Raw genomic sequence first — 15,281 nt, 5'->3', positions numbered from 1 at the left:
CTGAAAACATAAAAAATGAAGCTATGATGGTTTTCCGTGTATTGAAACAGAAAAAAGGTGCAAGAAGTTTTGCAAAAATAGTTTTTTCAATCGAGTTTTGAGTAAAGTTTTATCACCAGGGAAAAAGTTAAGTTCGAAAAAATGGTTTAAATAGATATTAGATTGTATTGCGTAGTTTATACGGTATTGGCGGAGATTTCTCGTCTCGAGGAGGCAAAGTATGGATACACGCAGATATTAAATGCACTTGGTAAAACATTTTTAATAAAAATAGTGGTAACAGTAGTAACAATGATAAATATCAGAAGTCAGGGCAGTTGGAAAGTTATTTCAAACGATAAATAATAGAACTTGTTTACGAGAAACATGTTTAACTCAGAAAGGAGAGTTTTGTTTAGAAAAAAACAGTAAAGATGTGAAGGAAAATGATAGGAAACTTGAGTTTGGAACTTATTTTGCGAGATAAAGAAGGTTCAAGCTTCTGTGATTATTTCTGCCTCAGGAAAGAGTGTTTTTATGCGCTCTTTTTGCGCATGGAGCTTATAGCTCGTTCGCGAAGTTTTTTCTCCAGCTCGCTCAAAGACTTTGGTTTTTCAGCTTCTGGCGGCACGTCTCCGTCTGAACACGAGTTAGTAAAACCCCTCTGGAGCCTCTTGGGACACCACCTTGTTCAACCTGAGAATCTTCATCAGAAGAGTCGGACGAGTCGCTGTCGTTTTTCTTCTTTGACTTTTTCTTGGACGATTTTTTCTTCGACAGCTTCTTCTTTCGTTGCTTCCTTAATTTATTTATAGAAATGGGAATAAAAAAATAGAACCTACTTCTTTTTCTTCTTCTTCTCTTCTTCGGACTCAGAATCGGAGTCGGACGAAGACGAACTCTCAGAAGAAGAACTGCTGGAAGACGACGACGAAGATGATGACTCTTCTTTCTTTCTTTTCTTTCTCTTCTTCTCTAATTTCGCCTTCTTTTTCTTCGATGCAATCTGAGAATGAAATTATTTTTGAAACGATAATTTTCCATACCTTTTTCTTTTTCTTCGCCTCTTTCTTCTTCTTCAAACGCTTCTTTTCTTCTGACTTTGATCTTTTCTTCGATTTCGACCTCGACTTCGACCTGGATTTCGACCTCGTCCGGGACTTTTTCGGTTATCACGAAGTTTTAATTAGTCAAAAGAAAAAGGATTTTAAAGAGGTAACCAGGACTTGGAGCGTCGACGTGAGCTGGATCTCTTTTTTGACTCTTTTGAACGAGAGCGCGTTCTACTAAACAAATGGGATTCAGCTTTCTGTCGTTTTACTGTCAAATTTACCTGCGCTTTCGTTTTGAATTAGATCTACTTCTATCCCGACTGGCGTCGCGGATCTTAGAAACCCGATTCCCGGAATTAACGTTGTACTTACGCATTCCTTCCTCGACAGCTTTGTCTGAAAAACACATAAAAAGAGGACTGGTTGATGATCTTTCTTACCGTTCAAGTCATTTACCGCCGAGTCGATCTTTTTACCGATTTTGTCAATTTTAGATTTTTTCCCTTCCCGGGCTAAGATTTCACGCTTTTTAGCCTCAATCATGGCCATCGGAATACCCATAGGACTCTAAATAGGGTGTTCTGGACAGCGAAGATTTGGGGGTACCTACGTTTTGGGCGGAGACAAGTAGTGGCCACAGCTCCGCCATATACAGTCTTGCGGGTTTTCCCTGTATTAATGTTGATATTGAATCCTGAATTGATTGAAAAGGGATCTTCTGAAAGCTTGACTGACCTGCATCTGCCTCCCATTTGGGAGAATCCCTTTCGAGCTAAGTTGTTTGTAGCAATAGTCTATAGCAACATCGGGAGGTACCTACAGAGATTACAAAATGACGATCGAACGAAACTGTACCTTGACAGAGTCTTCAGAGTTGAGCAGCCTTGAGACTTTGTCAGCTATCCATGGCTTGAGAGCGTCCAAATTTACCCTTCGTAAGTCCACTTTCTGCTCTAACCCTATACAAAATTCGCCTTCATTAAATCTTCTCTAAAACACCCTATTCTTTCAAAACTAATTATCTTTGAAACTAACACCTCTTTTTACGCTTTTTTGACTAACCTTCTGCATACTGAAGGACCATCTTTTTCCAAAATGCTTTATCTTACTTTTGAGCCAGCATTCTATAAACTAATCGAGCGTGAAAAACACTTTTTATTAAAAACGGAATGAAAATATTTTTATTAGAGTCGAAAAGAAAGGGAAGCAACAATTTCACAGAAATGTACAATTTTATTTATTAACCGAGAAGAGATCGGTTTAGATGATCTTGTCGCGGCGATGGACGACGGCGGCGAGCATGTTGACAGTGGAGACTTTTTGGTCGAAACTTTCGAGTTCTTTGCGGATGGCATCGCGTTCCGCCGCTTGTTTGCGCGCTTGAACCTTCGAAATCAGGATGGTCTGAAAGAATAAATCAGAATTGCTCGGTTATGATCAGTTCTCAAAAAGTCGAATCCAAAAACTTAGTCAGCTTCATGTCTAGCTCTGAAACATCACGATCATCAGCTCGCTGCAATAAAAAGGGACAGTCCGGGTGTAAAAAACTCATTTTCGAATATTTGAAGGAACGAATAAGTCTAATAAAAAATGAATAATTTTGAGGGTTACGAGTCAGATGATCCTGAGAGAATTTCAGAAGGGCGTCTATTTTGGAAACCTTTGATTGAAAAGGGAATCGCTTTAACGCTCAACAAAGAAGATTTTGCGTCAAAATTTTTTGACTGCAAAAAATGCCGTAGACAGATGGAAGATCCCGTCGTAACAGCCTGCTGCAACAAGAATGTTTGCCGGGAATGCGCGTTCAAGCAAATCGGCTTTGACAGGGAATGCTCTCTTTGTTCCAAGTTTTTCCCTCTTGACAAAGAACCTTATCCCGCGTCAAAGTTCTTTCTGAAGATGATGAATGCGCGAGCTGTTCAATGCACTGATAGCGAATGCAAGGTAAAACTTATTGAAGATACTTTTTAACTAATCATAAGGTGGAAATGAAATATGAAGATTTCGCCGCTCACTTGGAAAAATCTTGTAAACGAATTGTCAGGTGGGATTTGGTTTTTTTGGGCGATTTCATAGCTACTAATCATAGATGCTGTTTTTGCCGCGTGCGCCATCGAGTGGTTGATAGTCATATTTGCGAAGCGAAATTTCGCATAAAAAAAGAAGAGTTGAAGAAAAAGCTGGAGGTTTGAATGAAATATCCTATTCTTTCTACTATTTCTCAAAGGATCAGAACGAGCAGTACAAGAAATTAATGGCACAACAACGAACGATCTTTTATAATATGGGCGGCTATCCTGAAGACAACATGCCAGAAAATATCGAGGACTTCGACATGTTTTTCGACAACCTCAGAATGCCATGGCAGCCATGGTGATTTTGTTGTTTTAAATTGAATATTCTACGCCGTAAAATTTACTTTGTCTGATTTCTGTCTTTCAATTTTTTCTACATATCACATTGGAAACAAATAATTGAAAAAAATATCACTGAAAAAATAAACGGATAATCAACTGTCATTGTGACTTACTCTTTCTCGATCTTCCAAAATTTTTTCACTCTTTGCAATTTTCTGATCGACTTGTTGCTCTAATTTCTCGCGCTCAGCCTCAAAAGCTCTTTCGTTTCGTCGGAGATTTTCTTGAGCGCGTAGTCTCTCCAGTTGATGCTTTTCTTTGATCTCTTCCAGTTTCATCTGCTTCATTTGGCTCACTCCTGAAAATGACCGATAAAATTTGCTCAATAAATTATCGAAGAATTTTACCTCGACGAGCTTCTTCAGCGAGCTTCTCGTTTCGGAGGACTTCTTCTTGAATTCTGGTTTGTTGTTCTTTCAGCAGCTCTTCTTTCGCTGCCCGAACTTCTTCAAGCTGACGTTGTTTCTGAGCTGCAGCGATTTTCAAAGCATGTGATCGTTTATGCATCTTGAAATAAAGAAAAAGAAGATACAAGTCTTATTTACCAATTCTTGGTTGTTTTTCTGCGCTTGTTCGAGTCTCTTACTGAGTCTCTCTTTTTTCTCCGCGTTTTCTTCTTGTTTGATTTTCTGCACATCCTCATACGTCTCTTGAAAAGCCAGAAATTTCATCTGATTCCTTCGTTGAAGCACTTCCGCATCGGACTGCAATTTCTGGTTTCGGACAGCATCAGCATCGCGTAGTTTCTTCTCCAGATCACTTTTCAATTGACGTTCTCTCGCGATCTTTTCATTTTCCATCATTTTCAATCGCTCTTCTTGGTATCGCTTTTTCCTCGCTTCCATGTCCATGTTTTCTTTGATCCTCTGCTGTTTCGCTTCTTTCATCAATTGAGCCTAAAAAGCACATTTAAAAATTACCTAATCATGCCCCTCTTAGACTCCTAATTTGATCAAAAATAAGTTCTTTTTATTCTCACGCTCTCTTTCCTGCGAATCCCTGCGGCACAAGCCTGGTGCAACTTTTCAGACAAGAGATGATCTTGTGTAATCCTCACAGCAATTTAACAAGTCTGAGATTCCAGTATCAAAGCAGGGCTTTTCTTATCTAACGAGAATTTTCGTACATCGAATGATTATTACCAGAAATGACGGTTATTATTGCCCCTCCGATTCGAGTTTCAATAAAGAATCTTACCTTTGCATATGCTTTTTGAAGTTTTTCCTCGATCGCCTTTTCTCGCTCCTTGAGTGTTACTTCCTCTTCTTGCCGCCTTCGTTCGCTCATTTCTGCCAGTTGGTGAATATCTGATCGTCTGTTCCTCGCCACGCGCGCCTGAATAAATCTCACTTTGCGTTTATTCATTTAGGGCTCCTATCCCAACAAATTAATTTTAAACCGATCCAAGAGCCAGTCTTTTCCTCCACCCGACTACATGGGGAGCGACAAGAAAAGGTCACGTGGGAATTAAGCCTTTTACAAGCGATGATCTTTGGCAAGATATAAACAGTAATTAAATCAAAGCTTTAACAGTACTTTTGTTGACAAACGACAAAAGAATTATAACGGGGTCATTTTAATTTCGTCTCTTTTATAAACTGACTGGGCAATTGACTATTGAACGATAGTTTGAATCGAAAACGAGAGCGAAAATAGAAAATCAATACATTTATCTCATAACAGCCGTTTTTGAGTCGAGTTGTCTGAAGGATAAATTCTTATAAAAACTCACACGAACATCAAATATTTAGCTTGTCTCGTTGAATAAATAGCTAATCTTTTGCTATGCCAAACAATCAAAAAAATTTAATGACTAACCTGCGTGTTTCTTTGGGCTTTCATCTTCTCTCTTTCAGTCTTGAGGCGATCTTGTTCCCATTGATGCCATTTTTCTCGGGAGTTCTTGGCCTCCTTCTTTTTCTCGTGGTATCGCCTTATCATTGCGTTCATGAGACGGTCATGGTCACTGCGGCGGCGGGAGGAAGAGACGACCGATGATGCGGATGAGCCGATGGAAGGGATTTTGGTCATAGACAACCCCAGTGGGGTCAACTTCGCCGGAGGTCTGACGTGAGGCGAGCTGAAAATCGAGATTTCAGATTCAGAATCAGAATCAGACAGGAAATGCCAAATCAAAGCGATTTTATAATCCTTATCCTATGAAAAGTTCATCTTTCAAGGCGAAAAACGAGCTTTGGGGATGAAAAAGATCACTTAGAAAACCTAAAATCAAGGTACTTTTATTCATTCTTTTCCATCCGTTCTCTACATGAGTCTACTAAATGGATCATTTGAACACTAAAATTTTTATCCATTCAACTCTCCGCGGACGATTAATTATTCAAAAGTCCTGGAATAACTACCCGTTATCTCTTGGTTTTGATGATTTCAGCTCAAAAAACTACCTTGAGGATTTGATCATATTCGTTCCACGAGATGGTTGACTTCTTACAGTCGGTTCAGAGGTGAATTTCTGCATTTTCGAGGGCTTTTTAAGAGATGCATGTAGTTGGTGCAAATGAATTTCTCGATTTTTGAATAAAGGTTCAAGTTAGTTTCAAGTGCCATCGATAAAATAAAAGCATAAGCTGCGAGCAATCAATAAACTTGCAAAATGTGGATTGGGTTGTTCGACGTCTTATAGATACAAGATCTTAATTCACCCATTCAATTGCATCCCCTTTCCTTGTTTGGTTCTTCGTTGCGTCTTTTCACCGGCTGACCCTCGATGATCCTTTTCCTCGCTACCCTAGCTTCCTGCAGCTTTTCATCTCTTTCTTCGTTGATTTTCGCCAGGAATTCCTTCGCTTCTCTGATCGACAACTCTGGTCTCTCCGCTACCAGCTCGTTGAGCGTCACCTGAATTTCTTTCAATACAGAGTTCCCACAGTGCCGACAGCCACGGACGGGCTTTATTATTAAGATAACACTGAGCTGGCGATTTCTCATTTCTCGGTCCGGCACTAATTGAAATAAGAAAAGAGAATTAATCAAGCTCAAAAGCACTCGACTTCAAAAGTGGATTCACTAGTTCTTGTTCAATTGATCATAACTATAAAGCCCTAGACTGAAACTCTTCTGACTCTCTGAACCCAAAAATCGATTCCTGTTCGAGTTCAACAGGATTTTTTTAATGAAAACAAGATATTATCGAAAAAGAGAAAGTGTCAAACTCAGCTTAGTTTCTCAAAAATCATCATTTTAATTGTTCTAGCGGTTCTGCACTAGCAGCAGGCTGCGGCCAACTTTGCGTTTTAGCGCATGCCAACCTCCCATCAATCACCTTTTTCCCTCGCCATTTCGCTTGCCAATTTCCCATTAGTACACTTTTTATTCTAGTGCAATTTATTTCTCGAAGTTCTGCGCTAAAACGAACTTCCTGAGTTCAATCCAAGTTCCAAAAAGCCGCCTGTGGATGGCAGTTTTTCATTGCCATGGTTCTGGCGATTTGAGGAGATTAAAAGTGTTTTCAATAGAAAAAAAGGCCTTAGCTCCCGCCGTACAGCTGATTCCTGGCACAAGAAACAATGTGACATGGGATTAGTGGATTTGTATGGCGCATTTCATCACGAGCTCTGATGCCTCTTTGATGTTGAAAACAAGGAAGAATACAAGACGAAAACAAGGGCTTCATGTCGATTTATCCAAAATTGTAGCCCTTACGTTTCCTAAGCACTTCCTAAGTATGACAAACAAATTAAAGGCTTCATTTCTGATCTGCATAGAGTTCCTTCCAAAATCCGAAACTCGATTAGCCAAACAATTTGACACTATCAGTCCTTAGCGAGCAAAGCTCTGCAAACTAATTGACTTCAAAAAGGCAAATCTGACCTTATTGACAAAATACTGCATGACAACTACAGATACAACATTCAAGTTCACCTTCAAAAATACATCTTTCAAATTAGTTACCTTTAAAAGCTCAACGGGTCGAATGTCCAGTGCAGCGCAGGCTTGAAGCGATCTTGGTGACGTCAAGACATACTTTTTTCAAGATTCAAAATTTCCATTGTCCCTAGTTGGATTTGCCGTATTCAAGATAAATACTCAAGATCTCATTTTGTCCGGGGTAACCAACTACAGTTTTTAATCGATAATCATACTCACTGAGGTAATAATCTTCATCAAATATACCTCCTGAAAATGCTCCATTTTGAGTACAACAGCCTCATAAATTAATTTAAGCAAGAGAAAGGCGTTTCGAGGATGAAATTCGCCATTTTTCCATAAAAACTTATATTTGAAAAAATTTTAATACACTACGGCGGGACATTTTTTTGGGAACCCTTGCCCATTTTTGTGGACATTTTTCCGAAAATTTGTGACAAAAAATGTCCACAAAAGAGGAAAATAACTGTAAGTTAGATTATACCACATTTCATCAGATTTAAAATGAACCGTTCCTCGCATCCTTCAGCCGAGTCGCTTTCAAAGTTGAATAAATCGAGCACTGGAATCGTCATTTCTCCCTCTCTTCTGATTCTCGGCGCGTCGCCAGATGCGCCTTCTAAAAATCAATGTCACTATCTCTCTCTATCTCTACAACTCAATTACAAAAAATTCTTGAAGAACTTCCTCGGAATGGAATCGAAAATGAAAAGTTTGGTCGCTACGGAAGCCGCCTAGCCGCATCCTGACAAAAGGGGGAGTCAACAGCACTCCAAAACTTTATTTGGCGGCGCTACTCCATTTTTTAGTTTTCTCAAAATTTACCCAAAACACAGTGCGAAAAAAACGCGCTTTTGTCAATACGCTCTCGACTTCAGTCAAAGGTGAAGCTAATCTCTTGAAAATAGAGCTTCAGAACTCGATATATCCTTGATTAAAATAATGCTTTCTTACCAGCTTAAACTTTATATAGCTCTTGCGATAGAATCATTAGTTTCAAGCTCAAGAATTTCCGCAATTTCCGAGCATAACTAGAATAAACGGAGACAGAGAGGAAGTTCTCATATTTGTGCGCGTGTCATACTTGAATGAATTCGAGCTGCTGACTTCTTATTTTAAGAATTTTTGTTTAGAATCTATCAATGTGTTTGACGAAGACTTACCGGGAATATGGAGCATTTTGATCATGCCTCAATAAATAATAGCGATAGATTCCAATCATTATTTTCTAAATTTTGAATTCGGTTTACTTGTTTTTTTACATGCGTATCAGTATATTTAATAGTCGGATTCTTGTGTTTTTAAATACAGAAAGGTACAGTACCTATTGGTATTTTGACCGCTACGGTCATAAAAGTGGGTTTTTGATAAGAAAATTTCGGAACTAAGATGTGAAGAGATTGAAATAATAATGAAGAACAGTCAATATCTAGAATAAAAATTCGGAGCAAGAGTTAACTACTCGTCGTCGACCAGTAATTCTTCGTCCTCTCCGCTGTGAAAGAAGAGCGATCGTAGCCGCGGGAGGAATGCGTCGCGGAAGAAGAGCCAGATCATGTAGAAGCAAAAGACTGAAAGAATTATAAATATCGATAAATCCATTCAGACTTACTGAAGTAGAGGACAGCAATGACTCCTGAAATCGCATACGCAGCTACTTTTTCAAAACCAATAATGATATCGTAAGCAAAATACAAATTGATTCCAATAATCACAAAAGCTACCAATGGACCGAAGATAGTCCAAAACTTTCCAGTCGCAAATTCACCCATTATTCTGAATTATTCATCATTTCAAGCAAAATAATGGCACTAACCTCGCTTGAGCACAAAAATGAAGAACAGGGATAATCGCGAAAGGGAGAAGAATCGATTGAAGGATGTTTAAAATATCATTCATGTTGGTCAAGCTCGAAATATCCGAGTAAAAGGCAATGGCGAAAGTAGGCACGATTGCCAGAGAGCGAGTGAGAACGACTCGGGCGAAACGGGACCACTGAAGATTGAGGAATCCTTCCATGACAAACTGGCCACTGAAAAGGAGAGTAACACGTGTAGGCTTTTTCCATAAGTGGAAAGAATGGCAAGACTCACCTATAAGTGCCGGTCATGGTTGAGCTCTGGCCAGCTGCAAAGATTCCGACGGCCCAGATGTAGTATGCTGGCAGACCGTATTCAGCGCCGAGGAAGACTCCTCCTTTGAATATATCTACTGCTACATCTGTACTGTTCGCATCTTCGTTTTCGAGGGGGAAGATCGAATAGGGCGGGTTCGAGTGCAGTACATCTTCGTAAAAAGCTACGAAATCAGATTTATTGGTTGAAGAATCCCTTCAAGAGATTCTCTAAAATCAAAATCATTTTAACAGTGACCTTTAAATGTTCAAAGAACGTATCAGTCCGATAAAAATTTAATATAATTGAGAATCAAGCTTACCAGTAGCGGTGGTGTTCAAATTCTCCAGCGTTTTCCCGTAGAAACCTTCTGCAAAAACAGAAACGACGAATACATTGATTATGAACGAAACAAACAATGCCATCGCGGATTCAATGAAAAAGTACATGTTCGCTTCTTTGATTTCTTTTGGCTTTCTTCTGTCTACTTCTCGGGATCTCACAAGAGCGGAGTGCAGGTAAATATTGTGGGGCATAATGACGGCGCCGATTATTCCGATTGCTTTGGGAAGATTGAGAATTACTTCTTTGAAGTTTTATGCAGCGATTATTAAGTACAGTTATTATTGACAAAGTTGGATGATTATGAGTTTAAATTACGATGGAACGCGTGCTTACTCGCTCGAATATTTCAATCTTTTCCTTGTGCCAGCTGAGGAACTCCGCAATTGGTGCAGTGAGGTACAACAATGCCGTAAACAACTTCTTTTTGATCGGGCGCAGCTTGGACGTACTCGAAACCAAAGGAAATCGCCATTGTCGTAATTAAAACTGCGAAGAATGCTTCTAACTTTCGGAGGCCATACTTGTCGAGGAAAAGGAAAACGACTGTGTCGACAATTGTGATGAGCACACCGCCCCAGAGAGGAATCGCACCGTTTGATAGAAGAGAGAACGCGATGGCCGTGCCAATTACTTCTTGCATATCGCTGCCGATAATGGCTAATTCTATCGAAAGCCAGAGAAGAATTCGCACTGGAGGAGAATAGCCGTCGTAGCAGACTTGCGCCAGATGCTTCCCTAAAACCGGTTCTCGTTTTAAACTAACTCAAGTGACAGATTATTACCGGTAGTAACTCCGAGTCTGAGCGCAAATCGCTGCATAAACAGGCCCAAAACATGGCTCCACATTAACACCCACAGCAGCGTGAATTGAGCAATGGCCCCACTCTGCAAATCCGACTCAATATTCCCAGGATCTAAGTATGCGATCGACATCAGAAAACCCGGACCAGTAAACGCCCACAATTTCCGGAATGAAAACGCTTTCTGAGACTCTGGGACATGAATTCTCTCGCTGAAGTAGGTCGCTACTTCTACTTCGTTTTCGACTTCTTCCGTTTCGTTCGAATTCTCTGGCGAAGGAGTTTCATCGCCCACCCCGATTTCGGTCATCTGAACGAACAAGGAATCTTAAATTTCCTCCACTAGAATACAAAGATCATCACCAATTTCGAATAATAGTTATTTTGACCCAGCTTCATGCACCTAAACTTACTTCAGCAGAATATGCTTTATTGTCTGTCATCTAAAAATCTATCGAAAAGAAAGAATCAAACAGAAGTTCCAAATTCAAACTTGATAACTTATTTACTGTAGGTTTACTTCAGTAGCAAACAAATAGAAATGAACTGAACCTCAAGGTCCCTTTTCGAGAAAAATCTGAACTTGAGTACCCTTTCTGTAATATTCTCTAACGATAAAAATTGATAGAAAATATGATGGCAAAATAACATAAAAACGGATTTTTAAAATTTTTTGTTTGAAGAAGAGAAGTTTTTGAACGAAATTTTTTTATTCAGTGAGTTGACATGTAAAGAATTAAATGCTGAACAGAGAAATGACGAGATAAGTAATTTATATATTTTTGCTAGTATGAGTTGACAATATTGTGGAAAAGGATGAACATGAAGAAATTTGATCGTGAAATGGAAGTTTATTTTCGCCTGAAATTCTACCCTTCGCCACCGATAACGGCCCTGAAATCATGAGATTGAATCGGGAGCTATTTTCAGTTGTAAATTGGACCAGACTAAACGCGATACACTGCTCGTTGTTTTGATTTAAACTGTCTATTCAAGCAAAAAACGACGGAAAATTTCTAAAGCTGAGTGTTCACCAGACGATCGGTCAACTGACCGATGCGTTGCCGGGTCTGAAAGTTAATTTTTGGGGAAAATCGAACGGAAACCTCGTAAAATTCTCATTTCGGAAAATGAAAGAGATGAATTTCCGTATTCTGGAGCTTTTTCTTTCCCCTATAACCAGGGTTCAAGAGTCAAATTTGCGGAAGAAATCGATTTGCAGCAAAAAAATGTCGTTCCGCATGAAAAAGAAAGCTGTTTTCTTCGAAAATACACGAAATTCTAGGGAAAATTCATTAAAAAATGGAAGCTGAAAATTCGATTCGAGTTAAAAAGAGGTCATAAGGGTCTTCAATTCGCCTTTTAGCGTTACTGTGAGATCACGAGTTAGCCCTATTTATGGCTCTCGTTCTTGGATTCCCTCAGCTGAAGGTGTTCCATTTCCAATTTTGCCAATTTCCAAAAATACGACCGTTTCGTCAGGGAAAAGTTTACCTGGCCCGTTTGAGGACGGAATCCTTTTCCGCATCGTATGGGTTGTCTTTGGACGGAATCTCCAAAATCGTCGGAATCGGCTCCACATGAGCGTCGATCAGGTGCCGCACTCGCTCCGCGTAGCACTGCGTGATCATCACTATTCCCACATCGGGGCGAGCCAGGAAGGTTCGCAGGTTGGCTTCGATGTCTTTCGTCTCTGTGTCTTTGTCCACCACCTAAAATTGAATACTAATTATACCATTTTCTTTATATTTTTCCTACGAAGAAATTCGGATGTCGCTCTTTGCTCAATTCTCCAATTCCACCCATCAAAAAGCCCGTAACAGTATCTTCATCGCCGATAACGGTCATCAATTTTCCTCCCAGCATTTTTTGATTCGCGTTTTTCTCTTTTCAATTTTCCTTCTTCGCGAAGTGGTGCAGAATTCTCGCGCCGCGCCGATTGGTCGAGCCTCGTTTTTCTCAAACGCCCTAAGACACAATTTTGGAATCTTGAGAGACTTGAAGAAAACAGCTGATTGAAGTGATCTCGGGCAAGATGATTAGAAGAGTAAAACAATTCCCGATAAGAAGAAGATTTGCGCAGGTTCAAAAAAAAAAATTAATCGAAAATTTCTAATTTATTGATAAAAATTCTCCTTGGAATCTCAAGTTTAGATAATTTCCAAGAAATTTAATCTTTGGTAATTTTAATCTACAGATTCTTTTAGGCAAAACAGCTGGTAAATTACTGCGACACAAAAGTAACCACCCTTCCAAATGGACTTCGGGTAGCAACAGAAGATATGGGTTTACCAACGACTTGCGGTAATGTCTTTAATTGATTTTGTATGAGATAGATGTAGTCACGAAACGAATATGTTGATAATTGAATAAAAAAATGATACTACCTGAATGACGATTTCTCTATCTCAAAAGAATCTTTCTCTTATCGCATTGAAAAGCACTGAAAGATAGTAGATTTATTGCCCAGACAAGCTGTAACAAATACGCTGTAAAAATTCTTTCATTATGAGCTCTATTCAATTTTATTAGATAATGTTTGTCTTTGATGTTTCAGCCTTTAGGAAACAATTTAAATTAAGCGTAGAATAAAAGCAACAAACGATTCTTTAGTTGGTTTGTGGATCGACTGTGGAACTCGCTACGAAAAACTGGAAGAAATGGGAACGGCCCATTTCTTCGAACATTTGGTCTTCAAGGGATCCGAGAAGATGTCGCAGCACGAGCTTTCCGAATACGCAGAAGCGACTGGAACTCTATTAAATGCTTATACTTCGAGGGAGCATACGTCCTATTATTTTCAAGGAAGAAGAGATAATACCGAGAAATTAGTGGAGATCTTGGCTGATGTTATTCAAAAACCTGATTTATCAAGGTAAACTTCTTTGCCTCTGATCTCGAATTCAAGGACGATGGGATCTGCAACCTGTGAGGAAAACCTGGGTCAGGGTCCGGAAAAAACTCTAATAAAAAGCCTCTACGCTGGAATTAAAAAAAAGACATGAACTGGTAGCGCGGCTTTTTACTGTTGATTTTTCTAACCCGTGACTTAAGTTTTCTACACAGGCCCGGTCGAGCCAGCAGTCATTTTTATTGATGATATTTTAATTTTTAACTAAGCTCTGATTTTATTGTTATATTTGAAGTTTGACAGCTTTAATAACCATATCTTTACAGATCTGCTATCGCAATCGAACGACGCGTAATATCAGCTGAGTACGATGATATTCTGGCAAACTACGAAGAAGTGCTCTTCGATTACATCCATGCCTTCTGTTTCGGTGGTGTCGATGGCCATTTCACCGACTCGTCTCTTTCCTACAACATCCTCGGCACGCGTTTCCACATTTCAAATGCCATCACAAAAGATGTCATCCAGGTAATAATTAAATCGCAATTTAATTCATTTCGTGAATCGACACATCAATTCTCACTTATTGACGCGAAGACATGCTAATTTTCCTTTTTCAGAATTTCATTAAAACGCACTATCATCCCTCGCGAATGGTCCTTGTCGGGACGGGTGGCGTCAATCATGAGCAAGTTGTCGATTTCGCCGGGAAGTATTTTGATGATTGGGGCTCTTACATCGGCCCTGGAACGCCTACTTTTGAGCGGTAATTACAGCAATCTAATATTCCGAATCAAACGATTGACGTTCAGACAGGCGAATCTTCCTGCTGGAAGAACCGATCATTATGCAAATTTCTGGGGCGTTGATACACCATTCCACTCTTGCGAGATCCGCCACCACAAACCAGGCTCTGACACGCTCGTCGGCTGCGTTACTTACCCAATCTGCGGCTGGTCTCACTCCGACTGTCTAACCATGAATTTAATCGCCAAGCTGATTGGTGTCTTCATGCATGGATCTGGCGGATTCCAGTTTTTCACATCGCCATTCGTCAAGAAAATGCAGAATATCGATCCAAGCAGTACTTTCAAAGTAACTCAAGTAGAAATAATTGACGATCATCCACTGTCATTCATGCTCTCTAAAATTGAAATTTTATTATTCTTCAAAGTAATAATGTGGAATTTCAGGCTTACATGTCATTATACAATGATAAGGGCCTCTTCGGCTTCATTTTCACTGCCTTTGAACTGGACAAGGCTTCTACCATGGTCGAAGCTTTCCATGAAGAATTACAACGAATCGCCACGAATCTCAGCGACGAGGAACTTTCGAATGCCAAGAGAAGTCTTTTCACGGACATTTGCCTTGGCATTGACGGAACTCAGCCCGTTGCTGATGAGGTAGGACAGGAAATTGAAGTCAGAAGATTTAATAAAAATAGATTGGCCGTCACCTGCTGGTATACAACCGTCGAATTCACTACCCCGAAACCGAATACCTCATCGAAAACATCACCCGCGAGGACGTGAAACGCTGCGTCACCCAAATCATTGACAGCGAGGAGAAATGCATCGCCCTGCTTGGAAATCTGGATCACACGCCGCCCATCTTCCCTGACGTTCCCCAAATTAATGATCCTGAAAAAGTTCACGAAGAAGCTTTCTGTAAAAATATTATTACAGCGAGAAACTAGGCAAATAAACTTCAGTTCTTCAAAATTACAAAATCCATTCAATTTTCAAATTTTGAACATTGAAAATGCCTGACCCAATTGCAGCCTATTTTTATGCTTCAAAAAAGCTCGTTTTTGTAGGTCGACAATGTTTAAA

At 39.7% G+C, this 15,281-nt stretch overlaps 5 protein-coding genes across 7 annotated transcripts; 1 reads left to right on the top strand and 4 right to left on the bottom strand.

Annotated features, from left to right (window-relative positions):
* Positions 1-24: 24 nt before the first annotated feature.
* Positions 25-2,182, bottom strand: LOC145696144 (uncharacterized). Of its 2 annotated transcripts, none has more exons than XM_081773136.1 (11): positions 2,094-2,182; positions 1,887-1,990; positions 1,767-1,847; positions 1,642-1,725; positions 1,472-1,598; positions 1,313-1,427; positions 1,208-1,265; positions 1,026-1,142; positions 822-985; positions 663-778; positions 25-618 (listed from the first exon to the last, which is right to left on the bottom strand). In XM_081773136.1, exons 1-11 carry the CDS (start codon positions 2,113-2,115, stop codon positions 515-517), a joined length of 1,092 nt encoding a protein of 363 aa, XP_081629262.1. In that variant the 5' UTR covers positions 2,116-2,182; the 3' UTR covers positions 25-514. The 2 variants fall into 2 exon arrangements, with proteins under 2 accessions (XP_081629262.1, XP_081629263.1); XM_081773137.1 differs by having other exon boundaries at positions 666-778; positions 2,094-2,181.
* Positions 2,183-2,215: 33 nt separating this feature from the next.
* LOC145696140 (uncharacterized) lies at positions 2,216-8,566 on the bottom strand. 2 transcript variants are annotated; one of them, XM_081773129.1, is made up of 11 exons: positions 8,500-8,566; positions 7,854-7,955; positions 7,361-7,434; positions 6,137-6,307; positions 5,854-5,939; positions 5,267-5,528; positions 4,646-4,783; positions 3,994-4,344; positions 3,796-3,955; positions 3,562-3,746; positions 2,216-2,435 (listed from the first exon to the last, which is right to left on the bottom strand). In XM_081773129.1, exons 1-11 carry the CDS (start codon positions 8,522-8,524, stop codon positions 2,292-2,294), a joined length of 1,698 nt encoding a protein of 565 aa, XP_081629255.1. In that variant the 5' UTR covers positions 8,525-8,566; the 3' UTR covers positions 2,216-2,291. The 2 variants fall into 2 exon arrangements, with proteins under 2 accessions (XP_081629255.1, XP_081629256.1); XM_081773130.1 differs by lacking the exon at positions 8,500-8,566 and having other exon boundaries at positions 2,217-2,435; positions 7,361-7,432; positions 7,847-7,873.
* Positions 8,567-8,597: 31 nt separating this feature from the next.
* Positions 8,598-11,195, bottom strand: LOC145696151 (natural resistance-associated macrophage protein 2-like). The gene is made up of 8 exons (XM_081773144.1): positions 11,009-11,195; positions 10,578-10,905; positions 10,156-10,530; positions 9,773-10,015; positions 9,430-9,634; positions 9,153-9,368; positions 8,949-9,112; positions 8,598-8,907 (listed from the first exon to the last, which is right to left on the bottom strand). Exons 1-8 carry the CDS (start codon positions 11,036-11,038, stop codon positions 8,795-8,797), a joined length of 1,674 nt encoding a protein of 557 aa, XP_081629270.1. The 5' UTR covers positions 11,039-11,195; the 3' UTR covers positions 8,598-8,794.
* A 91-nt stretch (positions 11,196-11,286) lies between these two features.
* LOC145696149 (V-type proton ATPase subunit F-like) lies at positions 11,287-12,523 on the bottom strand. The gene is made up of 3 exons (XM_081773142.1): positions 12,354-12,523; positions 12,090-12,307; positions 11,287-11,489 (listed from the first exon to the last, which is right to left on the bottom strand). The coding sequence occupies exons 1-3, from the start codon at positions 12,459-12,461 to the stop codon at positions 11,465-11,467; spliced, it is 351 nt and encodes a 116-aa protein (XP_081629268.1). The 5' UTR covers positions 12,462-12,523; the 3' UTR covers positions 11,287-11,464.
* A 4-nt stretch (positions 12,524-12,527) lies between these two features.
* LOC145696142 (mitochondrial-processing peptidase subunit beta-like) lies at positions 12,528-15,159 on the top strand. Its single transcript, XM_081773132.1, has 8 exons — positions 12,528-12,678; positions 12,803-12,899; positions 13,209-13,470; positions 13,773-13,974; positions 14,067-14,212; positions 14,259-14,541; positions 14,640-14,852; positions 14,894-15,159. Exons 1-8 carry the CDS (start codon positions 12,631-12,633, stop codon positions 15,143-15,145), a joined length of 1,503 nt encoding a protein of 500 aa, XP_081629258.1. The 5' UTR covers positions 12,528-12,630; the 3' UTR covers positions 15,146-15,159.
* Positions 15,160-15,281: the final 122 nt, after the last annotated feature.

The sequence above is a fragment of the Oikopleura dioica genome, chromosome 2 (genome assembly GCF_907165135.1).
Source record: "Oikopleura dioica chromosome 2, OKI2018_I68_1.0, whole genome shotgun sequence".
NCBI classification, from domain to species: domain Eukaryota; kingdom Metazoa; phylum Chordata; class Appendicularia; order Copelata; family Oikopleuridae; genus Oikopleura; species Oikopleura dioica.
The sequence above is the reverse complement of the archived record's forward strand: the minus strand, read 5'-3'. Positions and strand labels throughout refer to the sequence as shown.

Coding starts and splice junctions, on each gene's coding strand:
- LOC145696140 (XM_081773129.1), bottom strand. CDS start 8,524: ATGATCAAAATGCTCCATATTCCCG. Junction 5,529..5,853: donor AATATGATCAAATCCTCAAG/GTAGTTTTTTGA, acceptor CTCGATTTTCAG/CTCGCCTCACGTCAGACCTC. Junction 4,345..4,645: donor TTCAAAAAGCATATGCAAAG/GTAAGATTCTTT, acceptor TGTGCTTTTTAG/GCTCAATTGATGAAAGAAGC.
- LOC145696151 (XM_081773144.1), bottom strand. CDS start 11,038: ATGACAGACAATAAAGCATATTCTGCTGAA. Junction 10,531..10,577: donor CAGACTCGGAGTTACTACCG/GTAATAATCTGT, acceptor AACCGGTTTTAG/GGAAGCATCTGGCGCAAGTC. Junction 9,113..9,152: donor CATTTTTGTGCTCAAGCGAG/GTTAGTGCCATT, acceptor TGAATAATTCAG/AATAATGGGTGAATTTGCGA.
- LOC145696149 (XM_081773142.1), bottom strand. CDS start 12,461: ATGCTGGGAGGAAAATTGATGACCGTTATCGGCGATGAAGATACTGTT. Junction 12,308..12,353: donor AGCGACATCCGAATTTCTTC/GTAGGAAAAATA, acceptor ATTCAATTTTAG/GTGGTGGACAAAGACACAGA. Junction 11,490..12,089: donor TCCGTCCTCAAACGGGCCAG/GTAAACTTTTCC, acceptor TCATGATTTCAG/GGCCGTTATCGGTGGCGAAG.
- LOC145696142 (XM_081773132.1), top strand. CDS start 12,631: ATGATTAGAAGAGTAAAACAATTCCCGATAAGAAGAAGATTTGCGCAG. Junction 13,471..13,772: donor CAAAAACCTGATTTATCAAG/GTAAACTTCTTT, acceptor ATATCTTTACAG/ATCTGCTATCGCAATCGAAC. Junction 14,213..14,258: donor GGAACGCCTACTTTTGAGCG/GTAATTACAGCA, acceptor ATTGACGTTCAG/ACAGGCGAATCTTCCTGCTG.
- LOC145696144 (XM_081773136.1), bottom strand. CDS start 2,115: ATGGTCCTTCAGTATGCAGAAG. Junction 1,428..1,471: donor GGCGGTAAATGACTTGAACG/GTAAGAAAGATC, acceptor TGTGTTTTTCAG/ACAAAGCTGTCGAGGAAGGA. Junction 986..1,025: donor AGGCGAAGAAAAAGAAAAAG/GTATGGAAAATT, acceptor TTTCATTCTCAG/ATTGCATCGAAGAAAAAGAA.